Below are 9,522 nucleotides of genomic sequence, written 5' to 3' on the forward strand. Positions count from 1 at the left end.
AACATTCTCTGCACAGCCTTTCAAACACAGAAGTTCCTCTTTTTCCACCTTTCACACTACCAGTTTCAGCAGAAATAATGAATTTCAGCTCTTTGGTCACTACAGATCAGAAGACCAGAGATGTTTCACAGTATGGGCCTGCATACCCTCTATGGCCTTTTCAGAAGCACTGCATGCTTGTGTTTGAAAGCACAACTGCAGAAGTTCACTCTGACTACTTCAGTGGGATAAGGGCTGTAACAAGACAAAGGCAATAACTAGTGTTTTGATGCAAACAGGATTTTAATTTAATCCAAGCATTTTCTGTACAACAGAAAGCTTTTATACAGAAGGCAGTTTTACTTCAGCTGGAAGAACATGCATGAAGTTTCTGAACCCTAGGAAGCCAAGCATTTTTTTGTAAAAAGAACCATGTGAGGTATTGTTATAGATGTTATAATCCTGGTTTGGATCAGTCTCCACCATGTACAACTCTCCTGCATGGACATCCTCAAAGTCAGCACTGAAGTTGTTAGGATGAAAACGAACCCAGAGAGTAAACCTGTAGTCCACTGTACGCATGGAATAGCCCATGATTCTGATGTCTTTCAGCCTCGGCTTGTCAGAGTTCCACTGAGGAGTGTCTGCAGGCCGGGGATATTGGCTGAAAGCAAGTGGTTCTTCATTAAAACACCTGTAAGTACCATCACACCCATCCTCTTTCTCCACCTTCTCTTCAGAGGCATTAAAATACCGGACAATGCTTGCCCCCTCCGTGCACAGTGCAACATGAAACGAAGGCTCTGGGCACACAGGAGGAACTTGTAGGCCAGCAAGTTCAGCAAGTGTTGAAAACAGAGACACAAGCTCAACCACTTTTTTGCTTCGCCCTAGAAGAGACATCAGAATACAAGTTATGGAACATGATGTTTTGACAGACAAGTAGAACACTTCAGAAACTTAGTCTGACACCTAAATAGGTGTTTTATGGAAAGTGACTTGTGGGGTAACAAAATCATGTCAATTAAGGTGTGGCAGTTAGCTCTGAAGATGCCAGTTTATGCATTTATGATGTTCTTTTAACGAGAAAATTTCTGCACTTCTCAAATGTGCAGCCTTCACAACAATAATATTCATTACTTTGAAAAACAACTCTTCAGAAAGACAAAGAAAACTTCTGTCTCAATAGTTTAACACAACTGCCTCCATGAAAACAGTTTCCATTGCCACTATTTTAAGTACAAATGCTACACGAAGAATGTTTACTAATCACTGTTGAAAAGACATCAGCTGCCACTACAAAAGGTAGGTCAAGCAAACCACACAAAAATAAATCACCTTCTGACTTAACACAGACACCTGGCTGTTTGCACTAAAGCAGATCTAACCCAGGCAAAATCTTGTGTCCAAGGATTCCCTTCGCTATTTTTTTCCTAATCAGTACACAAATCACAGTCAATGACACTGACTCAAGCTGCCTGTAGGTGAAGTATCACTACATCATCACTTCTTTACATATACCCCCTGCAAACAAAAAAATAAATGCTGGAAATTTACCTTGAGGTACCAAGACTGAAGTACTACTAAAAGGGTCAAGGTAGGGGAAGACCCTCTCTCCTCGACTAACAGAGGATGTTGTCATTCCTGGTACATAAAACATCAGTGGCACACGGGTAGCAACATCAAAATTGCTGTATTTTGCCCATTCACCATGTTCTCCCAGGGACCATCCTAAATGAAAAAGAATACAATTCAGAGCAGATACCAGGTTGTAATTTTGTGGTCATTTATTTTTCACTGTTAATTGACTCTTGCTATTGAGGCCACTAGTCTCTTATCAAGGTTATTAAAAGACAAATAACAATCTGTGTTTAAATATAACAATGTTTTTCTCTAATGTAAAGGCTATTTCAACCATCCCCCTAAATCTTGCAAATTTATACTCTTATATTAAGGAAATATCACACCTTTCTTTATTTCCCCTACTCTACATTAGAATTAGGAAATCAGCATTAAAACAGCAGAACTGGGGTGTGTCACAGTGCCTGCAGAAGTCTCCAGATCAATTCCACAAAGCACCTGTTTAAATTGTGGGCAGCTGCCAGCTCTCCAATGTTTGTGTTAACACTGTAACTGAACATCCCTTGGAGCTAAAGCTGCTATCTATGCCAGGATGTTACCCCTGAGGAAGCACTAAAACTTTTTAGCTCTCTTCTTCCTCTTGGAAGAGATGCCAGCATTACTTCCTTCCAGGCAGAGTTATTGCCAACTTCACTTTGGTAGACAGACAAAGGAGCTCTACGACAGCTATGTTAACACATGCTTTTTTTTTTTGTTGCTTTGCTAGCCATGGTACTGGAAACTCCAACGGTTTACAGTTGACTACAACAAGGAATAGAAGAATTCAGTTTACAACAAAGTTAAAGTAGCAAGTCAGAGGGACCATCTAGAGTCACTTTAGTACCAGCAGTATTAATACCATTGCTCTATAACTCATAAGGGCTTGCTTATACACACACACTATCAGAAGTCAACCCAAATGAACTAAATATGCTACTTTAAATTTATTTAGTTAAGCCATATCCTAACTGTTTTAAGTCAGGTAAGCCATCCCCCAATTAAAGGGATCACCAGGGAATATTTTTAATGAATATTAGAGCACTGAAATAAACATTAAATGCCTGAGTTATTTGTCCCACAGCTCAAATGAAGTTTTTCACAACCAGGATCCAGAATGTGGAAGACCTCACTTATGAGGGGGAAGTCATATTGTTATCAGTTTAGATGCTCTGCAAGCAGCAAAGACAAGTGCAAGAGAACACACTTTAACAGTTAATGAGAAAGTCTGTCACCCACTGTATCAGATGGCTCTCTACAGATCATAAAGGGGGAGAAGTGGTTGCTATCCTTTCACAGCACTGTTCCAAGCAGAAGTCACTCCTTGGATAGGAGGTGGGAATACAGCAAGCTCAGTCCAGTGTCTTTGCAGACAACCTCATCACTCACTAGCAGATCTTCAACCTGATTAAAGAGAGGTGCCTGCATGGGGACAGAACTGTGAAGCCACAGAAGCCTAAGCCTGTGTCAGTCCATTCAGTTAAAGACAGACTAGCCAGATATGCAAGGTATGGTAGCTATGCTGTACATTACATAAACACGCACTTGATTAGTATGCCAGAACTGAGTTCCACAATTAAGTTAACAGAAAGCTGAAGAAAGATTTAAATGCTTACCATGATCAGCAGTAAAAACTACAATTGTGCTATCTGAGAGCCCCACATCATCCAAAGCATTCAGGAGCAGGCCAACTTGTGTATCCAGGTAAGAAACTGCTGCATAATAGCTCTGACGAATCTGACGCTGCAAGTTGAGAAAATGGGCCAAGGGGGGGGGAAAAAAAAAAGTGAGCTTTCCCCAAACACATACACAGGAGAACCAATGGGTGGCTGTAAGTTAAGGAACTAAAGGATTTGACTTGTAAGGCTTTATTTTTTAAGTGTCTGTAGCCTGACTGATGTCCCAGAAAAGGTAAAAAGGGAGGGTAAGTTAGAAAACTATCTCTCAGAAGTTCTTTCAAGCAAGATGTTGCAAACCAATCAGTTCTGTTTCTCTCAGGGTCTAGCCAGAGCACCTTATTTTGGCAAAGCACTGGAAAATCGAGGAAAATCTTGCAAAAGACAATACACTGAGTGGTGTCTTGAAACAAAGAGATTTGGGTAAGGAAAACACAGCATTGGTATCTGCTATGTACGTTCCCTTATAGACAAACCAGCAGCACATGCTACTATGACTAGTTGATGGCTGCTCTCTTCTCTCCCCACCCTCACTAGGCTGACTGCAGATACAGTGGTGTGCCTACACAGCTAGAGGTGACTATGCAAGGCAGGGAACTCAGCACTGGCAAACTGCCAGTTGCTCAATACCTGGGAACATCTAAGAGCAGCCAACTGCTCCACTGCATTTGAACAAGGCAGTTTGACTTCAATGCAATGTACTGGCAGCTTACCTGGAAGTCATCTGGAAGTGGTCCATAAGGGAAACTAACATTTAGTGCTTCCACATCATCCCTCTGTCTGATATCCATCCAGGGGTTGTATGCCACAGAAGGCAGTTTCTCAGGAACCCAGGGATCTGGGGCTAATGTGATGTTTTCCAAGGGGTACAACTTGAGAAATTCCTTTACAATACAAACACAGAGATTACTGTTACCTCTATGGTCTATTGTAAACTTTGTGTTGTAAAGCAGGAAGCTTCCCCTTACACAACCCTTTAATAATCTTACAGTTTTCAAGGTTTCACCCCCCCCCCCCAGAGTGTAAAAGGTAGCAATACTACATTAGTCAGCCCCAACCAATTCCTGAAAAATACTAAGTACCTACAACCAGCCTCCTGTACCTCGAAGCAACACTGAAATAAAGATCCAACATCACCTCCTCCGAAATGAGCAGGAGTGTTGCCACCAACTCAAACAAGGAATGGAGTATTAGATTGTGTAAGGCCTCATTATGCCATACTCCATCAAGCTGAACACTATCTCCACACAATAGCAGTCACTATTGTAGTGACAGAACCCTGGCTTTTGGCTGAGCAGTCACAACTCATTCTCTCATTAAACATTCTGAAATGCAACACATGTGACAGCTAATGTTACACCAGATAATGGTGGTTTTCTGCTTGCTTTCCAGAAACAATAGCAATAAAGCATTTGTGGAAACAGCTTTGCAAAGCAAAAGCAACACTTATCTTAGTTCCTTTCCCTGCAGGCTCCAGTGTCCTTACCTGTGGGTACCTCAGTGGGATATGTGGTTTGTGGTACCCAACAGCCAGGAAGAATTTTTGCTTGTTGGTTTTCATAACATTCAGCAAGTGTATGGCCTCTTCAGTACTCTGAATATCAGGCAGAGTACCACTGGGCATTTCTGTCACATCCACTGGGCACACCAAGTTTGCATAAAGTTTTCCATCTTTTCCCCTACAAGTCTTTAAAAAAAAATTAGTAGAGTAACGTAACTTCTGTAAAAGTAAAGAAGAAATCCTCTGTTCCATAACTTCCAAACCCATTTGTTTCTCAGTCCTTCTACTAACAAAAGACTGCAGATTGGACATGAAAAGGAATTTCACAATTTTTACAAATACAAAAGTTGTTGAGTACATTGATGACCGAGCTGACAGCTTCAGGAGCTGAAGAACACAACTTCCATGTCTATGGAAAAGCAGAATCCTCTCTAAAGCTGGGCCGAAGATTAAACATAGTCATACAGGAAAACACACAGATTCTATGATTAACAGAAATTCTGACTCACTGGCAAGGAGGCAGAATTTGGTTACACCATGTATGTGCATTTTTACTCCTGATCACAAGAGCTCATAGAAAGCTGCCTGGAAGGTACTGACTTAATTTCTGAGCAGACACCAGCAGTGGCTGATGTGTAATCAGTGAAGACAAACTAGACTAAATGGTTGCGAGGAAAAGGTGGCCCCAGCAGGGTGTTTGGGAGAGTTGCTAAATGAACATAAAAAAGTATGTCATGGATGCAAACACTGTTGCTGTTAAAAGCAAATCTTTTCAACAATAAATGCAGGAGCAAAGCATCACCAAGGCTGGCTGCAGCCTCATGGCTGGAGCTCCTAGCTTTGCAGTGTGGAGATTCCAGCACATGATGCTAAAGCAGTGTTTGTATAAACATAAAACATTATTTCAGGACACACTTATAAGTATCAAATATTCTAGAAAAGTAATTCAGACTATAAAGTTCAGATTATTTAAAGGTTATTTAATGACGACCTCCACCAGCTCAGCCCTGAGCTTGTTACTGAATTAAGTTCACCAAACCTATTGACAAGGTTTCATCACTTACCAAGCAGAGGAAGATTAGCGTGGAAGCTGACAACTGCACTTTTCAGATATAGGAATTCATGACCTGGACACAAATTAACATCACTCTTTCTTGCAAGCACTTCATATCTCAGTAACTTATGTTTCCAAATACTAAATTAGAAATATTTAGATATCTGCAGGATGGGCAAGTGAATTAACATGACACACAACTGAAGAGACAGGCCTTTCTTCAGAAGACTAAGAAACAGAACCTCAAACTGGTTATTTGTTTCCCTGCACAAGGTTGCAGACTCAAAAAACCCACACAATATATAGCCTGTACTTGACACAAAGAACTTCGTTATATCCTGAAAAACCTGCTTTGTTAGGGTCCCACAAATCATCCTTACCTTATCATTTTCATACTTTTCAGTTGAAGGATGAAATGGTGGAATGGACCAACTGTATGGATAGTCATCACTGTGATTGGATGACACTCCTGGAAAGGGTAAAGACATTAGAAATGCTCTAGTAGTCCACGGAAGCAGGAAGAGCTCAAAAACAAGTTTAACTTGTTTGCAGTTGTTAGGCTTTTAATATGCTAAATGAAGAAACATTTCAAATTATCTTTGACAACTAAAAAAAAAGGAAAACAAGAAATACAAGTTCAAAAGTTTAAGACAGACAGTTTTCCCTTAAACGCACTCCTTACTAGTGAGGGAGGCTCAGGCCTCTTCAAGTGCCTTACTTCAGGGAAACAGCAACAAAAACCCCACCAATAAAGCAGGATTAATAACAGCCTTCTGTACATCCTTAACTAGCTTTTCTATCAACTGAAAGTTCCTATATCCACACAAGCTTAGTTCCAGGGCAAAGAGCTACCAGAAGAGGGGATATATTCATTCCATAAGAGTCATCTAACTAAATTAATCTCTAATGCCTTACCACTTAAAATTCAAATTTAAAGACAACCTACAATCATTGTATAATCTGGCTCGTTATTATGAGTTAGGTTGTCAGTATAGGCAAGAATCACACAGTTGATACTTATATGTAAAGTCTGTGAAGATATACATGTTAAATGTATGTTAAGCAGAGGAGAACTCAAATCATACCAGGATGAAAAACCTTCCCCACAGATAGGGTCATGTAGCCATTCTCCTTGAAATATTGGGGCATCGTGGAATAGTTTCCTGCATGTACCCTCCAGTAGGAGTAGAAATCATAGAGTCTGGTAGTATCAGGTCTTCGTCCAGTAAGAAATGACACTCTACTGGGAGCACACACAGCTTGCTGAGGAGAGAGCCAGCCAAAGAGAGAAGCAACTCAGAGAACTGGCTTAGGTTTCTGTTTCTGATTGGCAAGAGCCAAGAGTTAGCACTTTAAAGTCCTAACCCCTAGTCAGAATTAGACTCAAACTTCTAATTTCTCAACACAAAGAAACTTGGGAATGTAGGCATCCTATGCAAACTATTCAAGCAAAGGCAAGCAGTGAGATTTTGAGTCCTGTATTTAAGAGTGATGCTTGCCACCCAAGCTGCCCCTTCATGAAAGTCTACAGAATAGACTTCCTCAAAAGTAGTAAGAAAATCATCTTTTGTACACAGAAGAAAAAAAAAATTCTCATTTACTAAAACAAAATTTCTAACAGCATTTTGCTGATAGAAGTGAAAATGTTTGCATGACATTACATTCCCCCAAGAGCTACACAAATATCATCACTTACATGTCCTGTTTTCATTTTTCACACCTTAGTAAAGACAGGTCCATACAGGACAGTTCAACCCAACCATATATTTTCTACTGGAAATACTTAGGGTTCATAAACCCTTGCTTTTTTCCAGTGGTCTACCTAACACCCACTGCAACAAAACCAGTTGTTATTTTGCACAGAGAAAACATTTTTATTAAGTTATTTCTCTCACCTGTGCATAAGCATTGCTGAACACAATACTTTGAGAAGCAAGTTGATCAATGTTTGGAGTTCTCACAAGTTTATCTCCATAACAGCCCAAAACAGGACGCAGATCATCCACCACTATAAACAGGATGTTCGTGCCATCTGAGAATCAACATAATTAGGGATGTATTCACTTAAGCTCAAGTAAGTAGAGGCTATTTTAGAAACATTTCTTTATCAGTTTTTAACCCTGAAGTACACTTATGAAGAAAAAAGAAAAACCAGCATGAACACTTAATGTCTTTTTAAGAAAATGCAAACAACGGGATTAATTCCTTCAACACCTAGAAATTCTGATTTGGCCCAGACAGAACTAGAGCAGTTTTCACTTCCCTTCCCATTTGGCTGCTTCTTCCCGTGGTGTTTTCTTCACTTGGTTACAGAAAGGTGATGTGACATCAGGGGGTATTTTACGGTTCCCCCCGCTGCTGGACTCTACTGCCTACAAGCCTTGAGAGAGGTTAAACCGCAGGTGAAGCGCAGGCAGCGTCCCGCTGCATCACCCCGCACCAAACAAGAAAACACTGTATAAAAGTGCCTTTCGTCTGTACTTATAAAACACGCTCTCCGGTGGAAAGCTACGTTACGGTTCAAACAGCCTACAGACTGCTGAAGGAACTGGAGGCCAACAGCCTCTCAAGGGGCTGACGGACCCTCCGCTACAGCCCGGGACCCCCCGCCAGGGCACCACCGGGCGCCCGGGGCCAGCGCACGGACCCGCCCGGACCCGCCCGGCCGCTTCCCCGCCACCCCGGGCCGCTGCGGGACGGGACGAAGCGGCCCCGGCCCCGGCCCCGCCCCTGCCCTGCCCCGAGAATGAGCCCCGGCCGCCGCACCTCCGGGCCCCGCCGCCCCCGAGACGAAGTCGAAGACCCGACGGGGAAGCCCCAGCAAGCAGAGGCAGAGCCAAGCGGCCGCACACCGAGCGGCGACCGCCGCCATTTCCGAAGGAGGCGGCGGGGCCGGGCCAGCCGGCTTGAACCCGCCCAGGCTGCCGGTGCGGGCTCCCCGCCCGCCTTTAACCCTTCCCGGGCCCACCGGGAAGCAGCCGCGGGTCGGCGGCCGCCGTTCCCCCGCGCAGCCACACGGTGGCGCCACGGCCCCGCAGGAGCCCGCTGAGGGGGCGGGGCGGGAGGAGGCACCGGGGGGGGGAGGAGGCACCGGGGGGGGCGAGAGGAGGCACCGGGGGGGGGAGGAGGCACCGGGGGCGGGAGGAGGCACCGGGGGGGGGAGGAGGCACCGGGGGCGGGAGGAGGCACCGGGGAGGGGCGGGAGGAGGCACCGGGGGCGGGAGGAGGCACCGGGGAGGGGCGGGAGGAGGCACCGGGGGGGGGGGGAGGAGGCACCGGGGCGGGGGGAGGCACCGGGGGCAGGACCGCGGTGTCTGGGTGCTGAGCCGCGTTCATTGCTTGCCGGAGTCTCTGGGCACCTCCCGCAGTAGCTCCCTGGGAGAAGGGATCCGTGGCGGCACTCTGGCATTTGTCTCCTTCTCATGCAGACAACGCCGGGGAATGAGGAAGTCAATATTTTATTTCTTGATAGAAGCTGTCGCAAAGTTGTACCTGAATCCGAACGGTACGGTTTCGTTCTTTAAACAACCCCTGTATTACCCGAGTCCCCTCAAGATGCAGCAGGGTCGGGCCCCCAGCACCCCTGTTTGCTGACGAGTTATCCCTGGGAGACCCGAGAGCCGGGGCTGCGACCTGGCCGGGCTCCCCCCTCCGCGGCTGTGGGGCAGGCAGGGACTTGCTTTAAAGACAAGTGA

The 9,522-nt window shown here is 44.5% G+C and overlaps 1 protein-coding gene across 1 annotated transcript; it reads right to left on the reverse strand.

The window, feature by feature from the left end:
* Nucleotides 1–263: 263 nt before the first annotated feature.
* Nucleotides 264–8,709, reverse strand: IDS (iduronate 2-sulfatase). The gene is made up of 9 exons (XM_051630528.1): nucleotides 8,594–8,709; nucleotides 7,723–7,859; nucleotides 6,913–7,090; nucleotides 6,208–6,296; nucleotides 4,759–4,959; nucleotides 3,986–4,156; nucleotides 3,213–3,339; nucleotides 1,537–1,710; nucleotides 264–869 (listed from the first exon to the last, which is right to left on the reverse strand). Exons 1-9 carry the CDS (start codon nucleotides 8,697–8,699, stop codon nucleotides 322–324), a joined length of 1,731 nt encoding a protein of 576 aa, XP_051486488.1. The 5' UTR covers nucleotides 8,700–8,709; the 3' UTR covers nucleotides 264–321.
* Between the last annotated feature and the right edge of the window lie 813 nt (nucleotides 8,710–9,522).

Source organism: Apus apus, chromosome 12 (genome assembly GCF_020740795.1).
Source record: "Apus apus isolate bApuApu2 chromosome 12, bApuApu2.pri.cur, whole genome shotgun sequence".
Lineage (NCBI taxonomy): Eukaryota > Metazoa > Chordata > Aves > Apodiformes > Apodidae > Apus > Apus apus.